The following is a 20,989-nucleotide window of genomic DNA, read 5'->3' as shown; positions in this document are numbered from 1 at the left end:
AATTCATCGTTTCACTATCGACCTCGTCAATGGTTGCAGTCGCAGCCATATAAAATGCTAGAGATTGGGTTCTAAACTATAAAGCTATATGACCAGACTTCCCCGTTTTTTTATGTTTTTTTATCCTGTTTTTTTGGTTTCCCTTTCCTTGTTTTACAGCACGTTTAAAAAGAAAGAACGACAATGCTTCTGTATGATGCTGAAACATAAAGGATGCAAGCTTCCGTTACGCTTCTCGTGCTGCGCGCGCACAGTGCCGTCATCAGCGTTCTGTTCACTGATTGGATACTGTTATTGTGTACGAGCCGAACAGGAACAGCACCACACAGATAGCAGTACGACTGAAACACTTCACATGACTGCCAGTCTGACCTCAACCTGAGCAGGTGAACTGAGCCTAAATATTATACAGACCCACTGTAAACAAGGAGCTTCAGTGCCACGGGATTGGCCCGCGAACATCAGGTATGCCATAACTCAACGGAGACACGAGCTAGTGTTGACATGTAACTGTTAGTGTGCTGTCTGTCTGTAAGAGTTAGAGCAGTTGTGCCGTGTCATGATGAGTACAGGTTTCTGATCATTACATCACTGCAGCAGCGGGTTATGTTGTGTACAGTCTCATTCATTCATCTGCGAGTCTCTAAAGCCACTTCCCTTTTCTCACCAGTACAAAGTCCGAGGAATGGAAGTTTAATAATATACGATTCATTGACAAATAAAGGTTAAAACGGATGCAATTCTTGAGTAATGAACAATGTTTAAACAAGTTTCAGTTGTTAAATAACATTTCAAAGTGTTTAAATTCGTTTTTTTGGACTGTGTTTATGTCAGGCAGGGAGTAACAGTTACAACCAAATAGTTGTATATGTATATAAGTTACTGTAGTTGTACCACCTGACATTTAAAAAGTGTATCAACCTAAGTTACCCATAATTGAAATTAGCAGTTTTTACCAGTAAAAATGAATTCATACTTAATATGTTTTATAGAATAAAGGGATTTATGTCATGAATTTATCAAATTATTTTAAAAGGAATTAATGCACTTGAACACTCAAATATGCACGTCATCATTGACCATTATAATTTCATGATATAATCTTTCCAATAAAAGAAAAACATCTATCTGAAAGTTGGTATCTCCCTAAAAATACAGCTTTCCTTGTGAAAATCTGTGGCATGACTAATGACTACAATGTGTTTCATTCTGATTGTAGATTCTCTGCTATGTCTGTCAAACTGGAGGATGTCCTGAAAGATGAAAACCTGATCAAAAATATAGAAGAGATCGCAAAAGACACGGCGCTTTTACATGGGGTGTTGATGCGGACCAAAGAAACGCCAAACTCTCCTGAAGTAAGAGCACGTCATTGTTTCATGTGCTTGAAAGAAATGTCATTTAGACATTTACAAGCACTGTTCATCCAAGCTGCAAAATCCCACAGAGGACAGTTTTGCATTGCAAATCGATCTACAGTAAAGTAATGAAACTCATGCCACTATAAAGGAAGCTACAGGCTATTTTCCCATTCATGTGAGGTGGCACTGTAGACCTTACCTAGATCTAACCAAGACTCCCAGATAGCCAATTATTCCATAAATACAGGCAAAGATGATTTCAAATGAGCGTTAGCATTGAAACACAAACTGACATCTCGTCACAGAGTTTGCAGCTGATTCACAGCCACGTCTGGAATTCTGTTTGTCCTACGGTCGTGTTTTGTTTCTGGATTATGGAGAGTTAGTTCTGCCCCGTTGAGTCGATGCCGAGCAGAGAGCCCTCGCTCAGAGAATCAGGAGTGACTGAAGGGCTCTGCTGGTGTCCATACATGCCCAAATAAATGTGTGTTTGTTGACAGGTGGTGAGTTATGCACCGATCACGCTGTTCCCCACACCGGTGCCCACAGCACTCTTTCATCAGGCACTGGCAGTACAGACACATTTTAACCGGTTGGTGGACCGAGTGAGCCAGGATCCCACCTTTCTGGAAGAAACTCTGGCCAGGTATGATACAATTGCTCTATTGTTGGGATTTACTAAATTAATAAATAAATACATTTGTGAGTTGATAAAGCTAATAATTAATTAAATCATAAAAATGTAAAATCGCAACAAATAAATAAAAGAAAATAAAATATTTTAGGCCAAAGAGTTGTGGCTGACAATTCTTTTTTTTAGGAATCCTTGCCCTGTTTAATTGCTAATTGAGAATCCTTTTTCTTTGTACATGGTTAAACTTTACAATAAGGTTCATTAGTTAACATTAGATAATATATTAGCTAACATGAACTAACCATAAGCAATACATTAGTTACTGTATGTGTTAATCTATGTTAACTTTAGTTAAAGGATTAGTTCACCCAAAAATGAAAATTCTGTCAGTAATTACTCAGTGAGAAAGCTCTCAGATTTCATCAAAAATATCTTAATTTGTGTTCCGAAGATGAACGAAAGTCTTACGGGGTTGGAACAACATGAGGGTGAGTAATTACTGACAGAATTTTCATTTTTGGGTGAATTATCCCTTTAATAAAAATACAGCTGTTCATTGTCTGTTCATGTTAGTTCACAGTGCATTAACTAATGTTAACAAGATTTTAACAAAGTATTAGTAAATGTTGAAATTAACATTAAAGAATAATAAATGCTGTATAAGTGCAGGTCATTATTAGTTCATGCTAACTAATGTAGTTAACTAATTTAACCTTATACATTTTAATGGTGTTATTTAAATGTTCTCCTATCTTGTTCTCCTTAACTTATCTCCTTATATCTTAAAGGGATACTCCACTTTTTTTTTGGAAATAGGCTCATTTTACAACTCCCCCAGAGTTAAACAGTTGAGTTTTACCGTTTTCGAATCCATTCAGCCGATCTCCGGGTCTGGCGGTACCACTTTTAGCATAGCTTAGCATAGAACATTGAATCGGACAGGACCATTAGCATCTCTCTCAAAAAAATGACCAAAGAGTTTCGATATTTTTCCTATTTAAAACTTGACTCTTCTGTAGTTACATCGTGTACTAAGACCGACGGAAAATGAAAAGTTGCGATTTTCTAGGCTGATATGGCTAGGAACTATACTCTCATTCAGGTGCTGCGTCATATCATTACGCCTGCTGGACCCACGGTACGGCAGCAAAGTTTCTTGATTATTACGCAGGAATGAGAGTATAGTTCCTAGCCATATCAGCCTAGAAAATCGCAACTTTTCATTTTCCGTCGGTCTTAGTACACGATGTAACTACAGAAGAGTCAAGTTTTAAATAGGAAAAATATCGAAACTCTTTGGTCATTTTTTTTGAGAGAGATGCTAATGGTCCTGTCCGATTCAATGATCTATGCTAAGCTATGCTAAAAGTGGTACCGTCAGACCCGGAGTTCGGCTGAATGGATTCGAAAATGGTAAAACTCAACTGTTTAACTCTGGGGGAGTTGTAAAATGAGCCTATTTCCAAAAAAAGTGGAGTATCCCTTTAATATGCAGAGACAATCAAAATATTGCTCTGATTGTTTGTGAAATCATGACACTGTAACACTGACTCTGCAAATGGCATGAGGACAATCTGTCCATCCAAACTATGGCAGTTTTTTTTAAACCTGTTAGTATTTTGCAATTCCATCTAGTGCCACTAGAGGTATTAAATGTCATATAATATTTATTTATTTATTCTTCAACAGCACTATCAAAGTTGACGATTTTACAGCCAGACTTTTCAGCATATACAAACAAGTTCAACAGGAACATCTACCCCAGGTATAATCATTTACCAGCGGTTTGTTGATTCATTTTTTTTAAAACTACCATGTTACACATTAGAAACTTTTACTTCACTGTTCATGTTCTATTATAGATGTTGTACAGCTGACTTCATATAAACGTAACATTAATATAACCTAATTGCACATGTTCTTTAGATACATATATTTAAACTATACAGTATCTCATGTCTTCCCCAAGTCAATAGTGCTGGGCCTGAATCGCTCCGATTACATGCTGGACCACAGACCAGGCGGCGGGACGTCTCTAAAGCAGATTGAAATCAACACTATTGCTGCAAGTTTTGGCGGTCTTGCTTCACGGACACCAGATGTCCATCGGTAAGTCTGAGCAAAATGGTCAATTGAATCTCCGAACAGCTCTAAAAAGTAACTCTGCTCGAGGAGATTGTGTATTAAAATGATGCACTGGTTTATAACTGAATGATGTTTGTCGTCAGTGCTGTGATCAACTGTTTCTCAATCCTGTAAGACACATTCTGAAGGTCGCAAACCTGCCAGAGGAGTGTGATCGTGTTCTGGACAACAACCCGGCAGCGGGTCTGGCGAGAGGTTTGGCCAAGGCCTGGCAGCTCTATGGATCTGAGAGGTGTGTTAAACACTCTGCCTTGAGTTGGACAAACAACTAGTGAGACTTTTCAATGCTGTCGAATGAAGTCTCTTCTGCTCACCAAGGCTGCATTTATTTACAGCTGATGTTGTCCCTTACAGGGCTGTGGTTATGTTTCTGGTCGAGGATGTTCAGAGGAATATTTACGACCATCGATACGTAGAGAATGAGCTGTGGAAAAGGTACAGTATGTAGTCAGATAGTTTGCTATAATCAGAATTCATTGTCAAGTTATTTTACATAAGTTACTATGTAACTACTATGTAACTACATTAGTAAGTACTGAGTAGCAACATGTACGTAATGTCTACACATATTCCACTGCCTGTTATTAATAATACATGTTAATTAGTGGTGTTTGTGAAGCAAAGCATCTTTTATTGGGGCAAAAGTGATGATCTGTTGTGTTATATGTACAGGAATATTCCGGTAATAAGAAGACAGTTTGAAGATGTTTGCAGAACCGGATCTCTGGATCAGAGCAAGAGGCTCTTTGTGTGAGTGATTGTGATTCAGTATCACACATTTCTCATCTGTCCAACACATTAATATTAGCATTGTAGAACACTTGAGAGCAATGTTTAGTCAAAACTAGGGGTGTAACAATATATCGTCACAATATATCGCAATACAAAAATGCAACAATATGTATCGTGGATAGTTCACCCAAAATAAAAATTCAAGTTTTCAGAGTCAGTACTACATTAAACTACTATATATAATGTTGAATATAATGTATAATAATGCAATGGGGGAATATTTGTGGCTCCTGATAATGCCAAATTTCTTCTGTTACCAGTAAAAAGTGGCCTACGTTATTTTAAATATATCTAGTGAGTGACAGAGTGCAACCATATTCGTCTAAAATAATAATGTCAATATTGTCCTGTGCATTGGGTTACCAGCTCCAAGTCCAAGCCTATTCATTTACACCCACAATGTAATACCAAATTTAGCATTTTTTGTTAACTTTTTATCATATCTCTTGGAGTGTCGCAATAATATCATATCGTGATATGTATCGAATCGTGACATGAGGGTATTGTTACACCCCTAGTCAAAACATTTACATGACAATTTTTTCCAACTTCAATAAAGGCCTAATTTTTCAATTCCTGCAGAGATGGCCGTGAGATAGCCATTGTTTACTTCCGTAACGGATACATGCCCCAAAACTACACCTCAGAGCGGGTGAGGACATGGCTTTATTTTCCTCTTCTCAGAAATGTATGTGGTGTGATCAGTTTTGAGTGTTGAGTGTGAATCAAACCCGTATGTTTCAGAGCTGGGAGGCCCGTCTGATGATGGAGCGCTCTCTGGCTGTGAAGTGTCCCGACATCAGTACCCATCTCGCTGGAACTAAGAAGGTGCAGCAGGAATTGGCCCGGCCGGGGGTTCTGGAGCGCTTCTTCCCTGACGAACCTGAAACAGTTGCTCAGATTCGGGCCACTTTCGCTGGGCTGTACACCCTGGACATGGTAGAGGAGCAACACTGTAAACGTGGGGTGCTGAATCCTGCTTGAGAAGACAGACCCTATGATCACATCCAACTCTAATGAAGCACTTCAACCAAACTCTTATACAGGAGTCAATGAATCAACAGAACACTCAAAGTAGTGTCGTCAAAAAGTACTGAAATTTAAAAATGACGATACCAGCATTTCCCTCTAGCATTTTGAGCGCTGTTGAACAAATTCTTAAACACCTCTGATTGGCCATTGTGTTGACGCGCTCAACATATATGTCTCTGATTGGCCACTGTGTTGATGCGCTCAACATAGATGTCTCATATCTCATGTGACACTACAATATAGAGATTTATGGAAAGATGGCACATCTGTATTTACACAGGAATCGCTATCATAAAGCTGCGGTCACATGATTATAGCACACACAATTTCTACGCACACTGCAACGCTCGTATCTGCTACTTGTTGGCACAGAAATGACATAAAAGTTTATTTTTTATTATAATGATATGCTAACCTTGTTAGGAACTAAACTTTTAGAAAGTTTGAAGGTCAGAAGCAGGATTGAGTACCACTGTTGACTACTAATTTTTATGAAACCGATTTTAAATGGTCGACCTGTCTTTCCACAGGGAGAAGACGGTGATAAAACGGTAGCAATGGCTTTGGCCAATCCTGATCAGTATGTGCTGAAACCTCAGAGGGAGGGAGGAGGTGAGTATTCACAAGTCATGTCCTGTGTACTCGCTCACATTTATCACAAACACTTGCTCAGAGGTTTCCTATGTCGCAGGCAACAACATTTATGGCAGTGAGATCTGTGAGGTGCTGGAGAACCTGAAGAACTCCAGTGAGAGGACAGCCTACATCCTGATGGACAAGATCCAGCCCGTCCCGGTCCAGAACTACCTGCTCCGGCCCGGAGCTCCTCTGAGACCGAACTCCTGTCTGAGTGAGCTGGGCGCGTTCGGAGTGTATGTCAGGTGGGATCAGTGCTTCAACAAAGCACATACATCTTAAAAACACAGGGCCCTATCATATATCCGATGCAATGCAGCGCCAGGAGCAACGCAAGTGTGTTTTGCTAGTTTCAGCCCGACGCAGTTATCATTTTCACATCCTGCGCCATGTTGTTTAAATAGCAAATGCATTTGTGTGCCCATGGGCGTGCTGGTCTGAAAACGAGGTGTGTTCTGGCGCATTGTTGGCGCGCTGCTACAACGCGCGTACACTTTGTCCCATAGATGGTCTGCTTGCACGCTTTAACGGAGCAGATCCAATTCCTCGCTAGAGAAGCGGTCAGTTTTTCCGCTTGCAAATTCCGCCATTTAAATAACGAATCCGCCATGGCGCGAGCGCAACTGGCTTTTAAAGGGAATTGGAGATGAGACTCTGAATGGTTTATTCCACATTACGCCCAAAACACACCCATCACTCATTAAGAGAATAGGGACAACCCTTTTAGACCATGTGCTTAGATCGTTAAAATAGGGCCCAGTGTCACAGCAAATCACTGCATCTTTTTCACACACACAGGAAAGGCAAAGACGTGGTGTTTAATGAATGTGTGGGCCACCTGCTGAGGACCAAGAGCTCTGAGCACGCTGATGGGGGCGTTGCTGCAGGAGTAGCAGTGCTGGACAACCCACTGCTGGTCTGAACCACAGCACCACACACTGGACCGGAGGATAATCACATACCACTGACTTCCCATGAGTCCTTCTCTGTCTGGCAATCTGTTTTATCTGATATTAGTGTTGAATATTCCCTAAAGATGCCGTAGTGTCGATCAATGGGGAACCTTATGACTGAACCGCTGATTTTGTGTACATGTTTAATACCTCATTCAAGGATTCATTTGTTGGCGTGTGTGAGTAGTCAGTTGTTTTATAAAATCTTTTTTTCAACGACATGTTTCTTTTTTTCAGTTAAATAAGTTTGTAACTGATTTTATTAAACCACACCGGTAACTTTCCATTGTAACCAGCATTTATGGTCAAACAATCAGATAGTAGTTGATGATAATGATTATGATCATGATAGTCTCAGTTAAAGCTGAATTGCAGCACAACTGTTTTCAACATTGATAATAAATGTTTCTTGAGCAGAAAATCAGAATGTTAGAAGGATTTCTGAAGGATCATGTGACGCTAATCCGTGTATCATTCATTCAGTCGTTTTTTGTATTTCATATTTAAAGTAGAAAAATTATAAAACGATTCTTTTTTGTTTTTTATAATAAAAAATAATAATAAAAACACAACTCGGCTTGATTTTTCGTTCTGAGGTAGGAAAATGAATAAACAACTTGAATATTCGCTTTCTACACATGGGTGGGAGTGAAACGCCTCGGAACGAAAAATCGAACTGAATTCTTGTTTTTCTTTTAAATTAAAAAACGAAAAATGAACCGTTTTCTAATTTTTCTACTTTCAATATGAAATCAAAAAACGACTGAACGAAAGATACACGGATTGACGCTGAAGACTGGAGTAATGATGCCGAAAATTCAGATTTGATCACAGGAATAAATTGCATTTTAAAATATATTAACATAGAAAACTTATTATGAATCATAATATTTTAACAATATTACTGTTTTTACTGTACAGTTTCATCAAATGAATGCAGTCGCAGTGAGCGTAAGAAACGTTACGGTTGAACTTTTGAACCAAAAATGTAATTTTAACGAAATGTTACAAAAATCATTGATTAAGATGTTCTAGAACCATTTTCTGGAGATTATTTTTAGCATTCACAAATAAAGAAAAAATGTAATTCCACTCAAACATCTTTCTGAAATCCATGTTTATTTCAATCTCCACATTACAGCCACAAGAAATCACACTCTCATCACCAACCAACCAACCAAACGAAGTCAACACCGGAAAAACCTCCATCCTCTCGTTCATTCACTCAACTGTCACTGTCAACTTCCGAAAAACAATAATGGTTCCAATAAAGCAAGATAGTACAAAGATGATACAAGACATGCATCAAATCTCATCCAATGAACAATGAAAAAGTGAAAGGGCTTGACGCAACGACAAGACCTCAACGGTTAAACAAGGCAGAAAGAGAATCGTATGATGTATGTTTATGTTAAAGCTGTATTGAATAGCGGGATTATTGTAAAGATGCCTTTTGAACTCTGAAATGTTTCGAAAGTTACAAAGAGTAAGTGGAGTTTTTTTTTTTTTTTTACACATTTTCTTGGTTGTTTAGCTTAATATCCTGGCCGAAGAAGCAACAGGCATTCAGTGAAGTTAGAATAACGGGGAAAAGACAGATAAAGGTTCAGACGAACTAACATGAAGTCATCTATCGGAATGTGCAGGGCAGGAAGACGCAATGATCCACATAGCAACGTCCCTCCTCCTCACAATAATACATACACACACGCGTATAAAACGCATCGATGCAAGCGTCAACTGAAAATGAAAACGAAAGAAAAAAACACTGAGTGGTTCAAACTAATTGATATGAAAGAAAATAAAAGACCGAAAGAAGTTTGTGTGAGATAAAACGAACTCAGATCATAGGCGTTTCATTTTGTAGATTTTTTTACATTCATTCATGCTCCCTCCCCCCCCGCCCCCGTTTCCCCTCAGCCCAAAATATACAATGATATTATATTCATAACTTTAAAACAAAAAAAAAGTCATTTTCACTCATATGATTTTACTATTATATTATCAAAGTCTTGGCAAAGAAGCCTTGAAATTTATAAATGTATTTAACGCGTCACTGTCTGACCGCCTGATTTTTGATGCCTAAAATCGTCCCATGACTCTTTTCCTATGAAGAAAAACAATGTTTAACATGAGAAAGGATTTTTCGTATAAATCGAGACAGTGACGTTCCCTAAAAACGAGGCTGAAGGCCCGCAGTCGCATGTCGCCGTCATGAACCGCGAGGCCGTAAAGTACCGCCACGTAAGCTTATAGCTGCGAGGTCAGCGGAAAGACCCCGTCCCTGACCCGATGAAGAGAAGCACGGCGGTTTCGCTTTTTTTAAAAACTTCAATTTCTGCGTATAAAAACGGTACATCAAAAATATACGTTTTGTGCAGTACAAGTTAGTGCAATTACATTTTTTCCCTCTTGTTCTTCTCATTGGCACTTAGTGAAGGTTACGATCATGAGAGGAACGCTCTTTCCTTTCTGACCACTAAAGAGAAGACAAAGCTGCTCTAAGCTGTGATTGGACAATATACTTTGATTGATAAGATTCGGTCATTTGGCAATTAGGCACTTGCCCAGTTGTTTCTTTGAACCTCTACATTTTGATTGCCAGTTTTGTTTGGTCTGATAAAAGCTCAAACGAGATTTAATCTTCAACCTGGAAGGCGGAAAATAACGTGTCAAATGATTAGGATTAGAGTTTCTTTTCAAAGGAATAATTCACCCCAAAATTGAGAGTGAACTATTATCCTCCAAGGGATAATTCACTCAAAATTTGTCGTTCCAAAACATTTTTCAAATGAGAAGGTGAAATTTCGACAAATGTATCTGTGGTGTTTTTGTCCATACAATGAAAGTCAATGGGGTCCAATGTGAGGTTTCACCAAAATCATACAGATTTGGAACGAGATGAGGGTCACTAAACGACGACCGAATGTTAATTTTGGGGTGAACCATCCCTTTAATGATACGGATCACATTCACATGTCCAATGACTATCAGTGTTTCATTTCACTGCAAAAAAAGGATTTTCTAACTCGGTATTTTTGTTTCCCAGTATGAATATCTAAACATTCTTTAAGTAATAGTTTACCTGTCATAATTTACTCACCCTCAAGTTGTTCCAAACCTGTATGAGTTTCTTTCATCTGTTGAACAGATGAAAGTCGTTAACCAGACAGAGAGTTTTTTTTTTTTTTGCTACTATGGAAGTCAATGGCTGCCGTCAACCGTCTGGTTACCGACGTTCTTTACAATATCTTCTTTTGTGTTCAACAGAACAAAGAAACTCGCACAGGTTTAGAACAACTTGAGTGTGCGTAACAAATCAAGATATATTTACTTGAGAAGCAACATAATCGTCATGTTTTATGCTTAAAACTAGAATATTGCTTTTCTGAAACATTTTTCAGAAATGAACACTTAACACATTTCCAAATTCTTAAGTAAGTGTATCTTGATTCAAGAGTTTTTAGATATTAGTAATGGAAAACAAGACGAAAATACAAAGCAAATCATTTTTGGCAGTGTAACAGCTCAGAGCTGCTTGGCTCATATCGAGAGGGTCTGTTTACATGAAGACGTCACATGATCACCTCCATATGAAAAGAAAGCACAGTGGAAGACATCTACATGTTAACAGAGCAAGCGTTTCCTTGACGTGAATAATATCCGTAAGCTGAACGAGAAGCGAATAATTCCTTTAGGAAGCACAATGTGGCCCGAAATTGCCACAAAGACTCCGCGATCGTGTGTTTGTGTGGAAAACACTTGATTTATGGATCACATTAGACTGGGATGTCCTGTTGGGATGACGGTTAAATCTGAAGTTGTGGCTGGTTAAAGTGCCTGCCATTGAATTAATACTGTGGACTGACAGGAATAAACCTCGTAGCTTATAAAGAGGCAGTTGATCTGTGAGGGACAGAATGGTTTCGGTGCGTAAGCGCAGAGAGAGGCCATTTTACATTCCTGCACTCGCGCTGCTCGCGCTGAAGTACACAGAGGTCTCTCTCCGTAAGGCTCATTCTTGTTTAGAGGTATTACTTTAGCAATGTGTGTCGAAACAGTTCTTGACTATTAAGCGGAAACGCTCACCGTGTACGCGAACGCGCCGATCCCAATGCTAAACCGCACTCTGCTTTATCGAAATAGAAAACTAAATGATTTTCATGGCCGTTAAAAGTGCTTGAAGGCAAAATAAAGCGTTGAGTCCAGAAACAGTTCGATTTTGACGTCCGTAAATGAATTTTGAGATTCTCGTGTAAGAGGGTTAACTGTTTAAAATACTCAATACCCAGTCAAAATAGCTTACAGAGTTTTAAACAGTTAAAAAAAAAACTGCTATGTATAAAGTCTGCCACACTTAAAATCATGGAAAATCGTTAGCTGTATTCCACAAAAACATGAAAGTAAAATAAACTGCCTGAAAATTCTGCTTTGATTGTTTCATTTCTGGATTACTTGTGAAAAAGTAACTTGTTTTTGCCTTAATACGCAATGCAGCAAAAGCCAATAAGCTTTTTTTTTTTCCCAAAGTATTTTCCTCTTTTTTGCTTTTTATCAGTTTTTTATTCTGAATAGCAGTCTCGTTGTTCCACTATGGAAGCGGTAGGAAAAGAGCACCCCCTTGTGGCCTGGAGGAATGAGTGACATTTAAAAGGCCACACGCCTCAGACGGCTCATCAAGTCCCCCTGTGAGGGTGTGCAGGAGATATCGGTGCTCAGTCCGTGGAACAGGCGCAATAAAAGAGCACGTTTCGAAGCGGGCTAAGGGATAAAGCTCAGTCAGTGAAGCGCTGGCAGGCCTTCTTCCAACGGCACGCTGTGCACCACAGGTCCCTCTTCTCCATGCCGTACACCTTTCGGCACTTCTTGGCTTCGCCGCGTGGTTTCCTGGGGAAATAGTTCACATAGTTTGGGTTAGCTGTGATGCAAGGCTCCAAAATCATCACGCAGGCATGAGCCCGGCGGCGGACGGGTTACCTGGTTCCAGTGGTGGCTTTGGAAGCGGAGGTGTTGTTGGTGTGTGCTTTGCTGACAGTGGTGTGGTTAACAGGTTGTCTCTTCTCTCCGATGCTCACAGTGCGGATTTGAGTCATCGGGCCCTGCAAAGGCATTGTATGTTAAAGGTGATCTGTCCTTCACAAAAGCACAACCAAATACACAAGAAGTGAAGACATGCTTACATCACAGCTGACACTTCTACCATTCGTAAGTTTGGGGTCCGAATGTTTTTGATACCATTTAAAATAACCGTTTTATTCTAGCTTCATGCATTCTTCATGTATCAACTCTTGAATGTGGGGTAAGTTTAATAAAAAAGCAACATTTTGAGCAAAAAGCTGAGAAAATCACGTTTGTGTCAAAGACTACATTCAGATCGGATTCAGAATGAAGATCAAAACACAGATGGAGTAGATCGAGTCCATCAACACCCCTAATGCTTACACAGTCCTATAGCTCGTCCTGGGTCCACATTTCATTCAGTAACATTAGGCAGTTTAAATGTCAGATGATCGCATTGTTTTACATGTGCTTCTATCACTTGTTTCTGCTTCTTCGCATGTGTTTTTGATCATGAGATTCTGTACTCTTTCAGAAGATGTGTAATAGCGCCCCCTACCGTATAACAGTGAAAACACGGATCGCTAGTCAATGCCGGGGGAAAGAGTTCATATATTTTCAAATGTAATATACTCCTGTGAATTTTCAGCATCATTACTCCAGTCTTCAGTGTCAACTAATCATTCAGAAATCATTCTAATATAATGATTTGATACTCAAGAAACATTTAACTGCTTAATATTTTTGTGGAAACCATGATAAAAAAAAAAAGAAAGTTTAAAAGAAACCAAATAGAAATGGTTTGTAGCATTATAAATGTCTTTACTGAATGAATGGTTGTGAGGGAGCATCTAGAATCATTTTCACACATGAATTGACACTCTGAGTCCAGACCTTAAATTCACTGAAAGTCTTTGGGATGTGCTGGAGGAGGCTGGACTCTTGCATTGTCAATCCAAGATCTTGACCTAAAATTGATGCACCTAAATAAATGTTGTGATGTTATTTCCATCAAGAAGTGCATCCATTTTGGGTCAAGATCTTGTGTAAAAAGGATTCTTTCATGCCATTCTCCCAACCATTCTTTCACAGTTTGAGCCTGATGAATCTTGACATTGTCTTCCTGAAATATGGCATTGATGTGTCTTCCTGCATGGTTGTTTAGGAAATGAAAAGCTACACACTCCATCATAATCAATTAGGGTTAGAAGAACTGCTGCCAAATATCTAACATGCTATAAACATATGAATCACTGCAATAATGATCCAATCATAGACTCTTAAGCATTTGCTCATTTAAATCCAAACAACGACTCTGTTTTTTTTGGCCAGGCAGTGTGAGATTTCTGCAGTTGTCAACCTCTAACAGGGGTTTGGAAGCTACTTTCAGCGTTTTGCAAGAGCATCTGAGACAGGAAACCAAAAGTCATGCAAGTGCAACTTCTGAAAGACCCCGAGAGACAGAGAAAGACAAGCTGGGAGTGACAAATGAGACTCAACCAAGCTTACAGGATCACTGGCCTTTCAACGTTTAGTGAGCTCAGTCTTTCACAAGATGATAAACGCTGTTGACTGAGTCTCTGAGAGAGAGACTGTGAGAAAACAAGAAAGAGAGAGAAAGAAAGTAGCCATCTCACCGGTAGACCTTTATATATGACAGGGGGCGACTGCCAGGATACACTAATCCTATCCTCACTGTGAGGCGGTTCAGAGGGCATGCTGGGAATGCTGACAGGGGTTGTAGCCTGAAAAACAGTGTGTGTAAGAGGCGGTATTAGCAAAGCCAGCGGAAAGATGAAGAGAAAACACTGTTAAGTACAACCACAACCCAGCGATAGCCAAGAAGAGCTGCCTCAAAGACTCGATCATGACAAGCCATTAGAAATGAGACGGTCTGGTACTCAACCTATCCAACCTGGTCCTGAAACCACAGCCTTTGCTGACCTCATCACACTGACCCATAAATACATCAACAAAATAGACTCCAGCAATTAAAGAGACACATGTGTATGCAGAAGTCTGGCTTTGATATTGAACAGAGCCCTAAATATGGTGCGCGAGCAGAGGTCAAAAAAAAAAGATTTGAAAGTTTGAAAGATTTCAGAAAGGTCATTCATTCCGTTTGGACAGAATTTCTCAAGAAACTCCTGTAAAAATGTCTAAACATCCTTAAAACAGTGCACTTGCAAGAATATATATTGAATTAGGGTTTCTTACTGATTTGGCAAATGGTTTTAAAATAATAAACCCCACAAATTTCAATGAGGTTTACATAAAAGTCATATTTATCCAGCCTCCGCCCGCCCTCCCTCGTTTTTAAGACCGTTAAGATTATTTGCATTGATATTTTTGCATTGATATTATTGCCAACAGTTAAACAGAATTCCTCCCAAAATTCTCATAACTGTAATGCCATTGTATTTATACATCATGCTAGTATCAGTTTATGCTTTTGTATATTTATGGTAGCACTTATGCTTTAACAATTACTGTATTCCAGTATTTTTTTGTAATACAGAACAATTAATTTGTTACCATAGTGAGAATCTAATATTAAGAATCACAGAGAATAATGAAAATTACAGTTTTTTTTTTTTTTAAAGGGATAGTTCACTCAAAAATGTTCAATCATTTACTTACAACCACTTGAATTCATTCAACCACTTGATTCATATGGATTATTTTTGTCTTTTGTCAAAGGTTTGGTATGAATAGACAGAAATATTAAATTCATTTGTGCTCCAAAGATGAACAGAGGGATTATGGGTTTGAAACATTAGGGTGAGAATTTTTGGTTGAACTATCCCTAATGAGAATATAATTAAACTGCAATTAAATTAAATGAGGTTTCATATTCTTCAAACAAAACATAATATCGTATTTCTTTCTTTTGATTTTGGGTTTATAGTCATAATAATAAAGCTTTGTTGACACTGACCCTGATGGTGAGAGCTTAGAGTTGCATTAATAACTAAAACAGAGCCTTGCGTGGGTGATCTGAAAGAATATGATGTTCTCAAAGTAAATACAGATTGACAAAAGGAGAGAGTGCATGAAGACTTCATCACTAAACCTCAAACCCATAACATGACACACACACTCCAATGAGTGCAGATAGACGTGAGTGGGTGTTCAATAAGATGTCTAGACGCAGTGAAGAGCGATGTTACCTGGTAAGCGTGGTCAGTGCGGATGTGACACAGCGCCGACGGTGCTGATTGGCTGAGTGGGGTGTGGATCATGCGGGCGGGCTCAGATCGAGACGCATCACAAGTCAGGACTGGGAAGACGGGGGCCGGCCCGGACGTAGTAGGAGAGGTGGGCGTGAGGTTGGACAGCCCCTCCGAAAGAGTGTCCATGTTGACCTCGATTTCAGAGTAGTAGAAATCCTCCTCTCCGTCGCTGTAGTCAGAATCTCCATTTCGCCTGAAAACACACGACACTAAAACTTAGGACGGCCTCCTTAGAACTGCAGGCTCAGTGCTCTTGTGCACGCGTCACCAGGCAGCCGGCAGGGGGCAGCAGTGCCAGCATCATAACCGAGGCTTGATTTACATGGGATAGTCAGGTAGCAACAAGAGGCTATAAAAACACTCTTACTACTTCCATCAGAATGTGGTTCCCTCTCTACCTCCTGTTATGGTGCTCAGAAAGGGAAGAGCACCCTGAGCTGCCTCATCCTTAGAGACTGACAGACAAACTGAGCCCTTCATAAGGACGCAATCATCTCCGCCTCAAAAGCTTTAAACGTTAACTTTACATTTACTAAAAAGAGAGCCAATATGTCCTATGTTGAAGACTTTTAACACTGTGTCCTGTGCTTTTTTTTTATGTTAAGAAGAATTTAATGCGAGTTCGAATATCATTTTGCGTGCCCTTTATAGCTGTACTGAAAGCGACAATGGATAATTCTCCTCAGATCTTGAAAATAAAAGGAAACAAGAACGTTAAACAAACAAGTGAGTTCTATGACAAAGATTCTTTCAGTCACTCAGTATGTATTTTTAAAAGAATAGTTGACCCAAAACCGACAAATCTGTCATCATTTACTCACCCTGATGCCGCTCCAAACCTGTAAGACTTTCGTTCATCTTCAGGACCCAAATCCTGGGTTATTCCTCCATTAACAGCTACACAACTACTACTTTGACGCTTCAAATAGTTCATAAAGAGATCGTAAAACTAATCCATATGAATTGAGTTTAGTTTTCTGAAGACTCGATCGCTTTATATGATGAACATTAGGCTTTTATTCACATATTCATCAACTTTGTGGTCAGTTGTGGTAAACAGAAGCTCAAGCATTTTTCGCTTGACGTGCAAGAACCAATGAGGTTCATTCTCGTGTTACGCAGCACGATTGAGCTTCAGTAAGAACCAATCAGGTTCATTCTCGTGTTACACAGCACGTTTGAGCTTCAGTAAGAACCAATCAGGTTCATTCTCGTGTTACGCAGCACGTTTGAGCTTCAGCAAGAACCAATGAGGTTCATTCTCGTGTTACGCAGCACGTTTGAGCTTCAGCAAGAACCAATCAGGTTAATTCTCGTGTTACGCAGCACGTTTGAGCTTCAGTAAGAACCAATGAGGTTCATTCTCGTGTTACGCAGCACGTTTGAGCTTCAGTAAGAACCAATGAGGTTCATTCTCGTGTCACGCAGCACGTTTGAGCTTCAGTAAGAACCAATCAGGTTCATTCTCGTGTTACGCAGCACGTTTGAGCTTCAGTAAGAACCAATGAGGTTCATTCTCGTGTTACGCAGCACGTTTGAGCTTCAGTAAGAACCAATGAGGTTCATTCTCGTGTTACGCAGCACGTTTGAGCTTCAGTAAGAACCAATCAGGTTCATTCTCGTGTTACACAGCATGTTTGAGCTTCAGCAAGAACCAATGAGGTTCATTCTCTTGTTACGCAGCACGTTTGAGCTTCAGCAAGAACCAATGAGGTTCATTCTCGTGCATCAAGTACGGTTGAGCTTCAGTAAGAACCAATGAGGTTCATTCTCGTGTTACGCAGCACGTTTGAGCTTCAGAAAGAACCAATGAGGTTCATTCTCGTGTTACGCAGCACGTTTGAGCTTCAGAAAGAACCAATGAGGTTCATTCTCGTGTTACGCAGCACGTTTGAGCTTCAGCAAGAACCAATGAGGTTCATTCTCGTGCATCAAGTACGGTTGAGCTTCAGTAAGAACCAATGAGGTTCATTCTCGTGTTACGCAGCACGGTTGAGCTTCAGTAAGAACCAATGAGGTTCATTCTCGTGTTACGCAGCACGTTTGAGCTTCAGTAAGAACCAATCAGGTTCATTCTTGTGTTACGCAGCACGTTTAAGCTTCAGCAAGAACCAATGAGGTTCATTCTCGTGTTACACAGCACGTTTGAGCTTCAGTAAGAACCAATCAGGTTCATTCTCGTGTTACACAGCACGTTTGAGCTTCAGTAAGAACCAATGAGGTTCATTCTCGTGTTACACAGCACGTTTGAGCTTCAGCAAGAACCAATGAGGTTCATTCTCGTGTTACGCAGCACGTTTGAGCTTCAGCAAGAACCAATGAGGTTCATTCTCGTGTGTTATGCAGGTTCGGTTGAGCTTCTGTTTATGTTCGCTTATCAATGTTTATATGTTATTAGAAGCCTAAATTAAATCTGTTCATCATTTAAAGCAATATTGTCTCTTCAGAAAATTTGGACTAAACCGCTCAATTCATTAGTTCTGTCAGGACCACCATCGTCAAGTATGATTGACAATAAGCATACAGTTAGGATTGGCGGTATGGTTCTGTTCTGGGCAATAACCCCCCTTAGGGTAACAGAACAGAACCAACATGAATGTATTGCAGATATCAGTAATTCAAGATTTTAAAGTACAACATAATTAAATAATTTATTCTGATTCAAGGGGAATCAGAATGCCATTCTGACTGATGAGAGGAGGAGCTGGGGATGGAGGAGGGTTATTAGCTCCTGAGAAACGCGATAGCTGTTGATAATACTGAAGGAGCTTACATATGAATACAGTGATAGGCGTCGTATTCCTATAGGTAGACGTGGATCAGCTGAGAGTCAGCTGATGCGAGCTTGACTAACGTGACCTGCCAGAACTGACGCTACGCTTAATTTTTACAATCTCTTTATGAACTTTTTGAAGCGACAATATGGTAGTTGTGTAGCTGTCAATGGAGAGACAGAAAGCTCTCAAGATTTCATCAAAAAGATCTTCATTTGTGTTCCGAAGATGAACGAAATTGTTACGGTTTGGAACGACATGAGGGTGAGTAATTAACGACAGAATTTTCATTTTTGAGTGAACTATTCCTTTTAACAATGTTAAATCGATGTAATATTTATGAATTCATTGTGAGTGCAGTGCGCTTGCATAGAGACTCAGCCCACATGCTCTTCTGATTGGCTGTGATTTTTGATTGAATTTGTCACGTCTTGTAGTCGAGTCACGTCTAGTTTGGACAGACAAATTTCTTGTGTAAATGTTCAAACTGCAGAACAAACATGTTCATCTATTGCATGCGTGATTTGTCTGACTGACGCTTACCCGAGGTGGACGGTGCGGATGTGGCGCTGGATCCCTGAGGAGGTGCTGAGGACTTTTTCACAGTTCTTCCACAGACACTTAAACATCACCTTCATGGAGTTCTGGAACAAAAAAAACACACGATTAACGTCTTATGAAGGGCATGCCGGTGTTTCCGAAGTTGCTAAAGTTTTAGGGAAGTTTGAAAGGCAGCCAATCACAGATCCATATGCAAATTTCACAATGACATCATTGCAGTAATATTTAGATTTTTGAGTATTCTATTTTATCAAGTCAATGGGAGATTTTCAAACTTGAATCTTATATTTCATAAAAAGCTCATTAAAGACCAAAATAGACAGCACACCTAAGGCTAAAAAACTAAGTTTGAATGCCTGAGAAATGCCTAAGGAACATCAATACAGTTCTGCCTTACAGCTATAAACCTACTTTAAAAAAATGAATAAAGAGAGAAAAATAATTAGTAAGTGAATCTTTAAAAAGAGGTCTGGTCTATTTGCAGTCAAGGCCGCTATCTGCAGTGATTCAGAGGTCTGATTGCATAAGCCTCATGAAATTCCCTTCAGCCCACTGCTGCCCCAAAGGCACGAAGGCTTCTCACTGCTGCAGTCAAACAACTATTACATGTACAGCACTGCCAGGCGACGGCATGCGTGTGTCATGTGTGGGAGATTCACACCTCCTGTGCTGTTCTGTCACTTTCACCAGCGCTCCAAGTGTATTTTGTTTCTCCTCTTGCTCTAAATCTCATCTGTGTTTATCTAACATACTTCATTTCTGTGTTTCTGTAGGTGATTCAAAAACAATGAATCAGTCTCTCACACACTTTACTGCGATTTTTACTTCATATCCAATGTCCAAAGATAACACTCCTCAACAAGTGCCAAAATGGAGTAAAACTACATGATTAAATAAAATAAAATTGTAATGTATTCCTGTGATGGTAAATCAGAATTTTCAGCATCACTACTACAGTCTTCAGTCACATGATACATTTTTGATATCATTCTTATTATTATTATCATCAATGTTGAAAACAATTGTGCTGTGCAATATTTTAAGGGAAAGTTTTTTGGGGGGGATTATTTGATGAATAAAGTTCAACAACACAATATTTATTTGAAATAGATATATTTTGTAACATTCTAAAAGTGTCATACACTTCTATACATATAAAATATACTATATTCACTTGTAAAAGTAAAATACATTACATACATTACATACATAAATTAATTTTTTTATCTTTTTTTTTTTAATAAATAAATAAATAATTCTAAATATACTTTTAGATCATTATTATCATGTTAATTATTGTGCCTTTTAGCCCCAACAGCAGGGGTGCATTTTACCCCAAATACCATACTTTTACATATTCTTCCGTTATTGAAAAACTGTTCCTTTAATTACCTTGAACAACACTGAAAATAGACCTTTGTCTCAAAACATGTTCAATAATTTTAGCGATTCTCATTTGGTACTTAAATCTACAACATTTTAATAACATTAAATATTAGATCAAATTAGCAGAGAATCAACTTTGCGCTGCTGCCCGCGATCAAAAGCGGATGTTTTGGGAAGTGCTACGGCACATCTTTGTGCCATCTAGTGGTCCAGATGACAAATACAATCACAGGCGCCTTTTACCCCGTTGCACCCTATCATATTCCCATAGTTCAGACTGAGAACGGTGTGAAATAATGACACTCCAGAACAAACAGAGAGCCAAAATTATATTATCATTATATTTATATTTATAATTAGCATAATTTCTTGTGATAAATCTCACCGGGAGATTAATTTGTGAGAAAAATGATCACATTAACTC

General features: G+C 39.2%; 2 protein-coding genes across 3 annotated transcripts in view; one reads left to right on the top strand and one right to left on the bottom strand.

Moving 5' to 3' along the window:
* Positions 1-252: 252 nt before the first annotated feature.
* On the top strand, positions 253-7,769 carry gss (glutathione synthetase). Its single transcript, XM_084427208.1, has 13 exons — positions 253-465; positions 1,220-1,358; positions 1,862-2,007; positions 3,685-3,760; positions 3,965-4,104; positions 4,256-4,372; positions 4,495-4,575; positions 4,813-4,890; positions 5,515-5,584; positions 5,677-5,871; positions 6,495-6,576; positions 6,656-6,845; positions 7,399-7,769. Exons 2-13 carry the CDS (start codon positions 1,230-1,232, stop codon positions 7,520-7,522), a joined length of 1,428 nt encoding a protein of 475 aa, XP_084283334.1. The 5' UTR covers positions 253-465; positions 1,220-1,229; the 3' UTR covers positions 7,523-7,769.
* Positions 7,770-10,744: 2,975 nt separating this feature from the next.
* The window catches only part of slc2a4rg (SLC2A4 regulator), a 67,971-nt gene continuing 57,726 nt past the window's right edge, over positions 10,745-20,989 (bottom strand). The window contains exons 5-9 of one of the 2 annotated variants that reach the window (XM_084427209.1): positions 19,162-19,262; positions 15,782-16,037; positions 14,249-14,356; positions 12,531-12,652; positions 10,745-12,440 (exon numbers count right to left, since the gene is read on the bottom strand). In XM_084427209.1, the coding sequence (XP_084283335.1) occupies positions 12,329-12,440; positions 12,531-12,652; positions 14,249-14,356; positions 15,782-16,037; positions 19,162-19,262 (699 nt within the window). In that variant the 3' untranslated portion in view covers positions 10,745-12,328. The remainder of the gene's footprint in view (positions 12,441-12,530; positions 12,653-14,248; positions 14,357-15,781; positions 16,038-19,161; positions 19,263-20,989) is intronic. The other variant, XM_084427210.1, reaches the window with a different exon arrangement.

Source organism: Rutilus rutilus, assembly GCF_951802725.1.
Source record: "Rutilus rutilus genome assembly, chromosome: 13".
NCBI classification, from domain to species: Eukaryota; Metazoa; Chordata; class Actinopteri; order Cypriniformes; family Leuciscidae; genus Rutilus; species Rutilus rutilus.
This window is presented reverse-complemented; position numbering and strand designations above follow the sequence as displayed.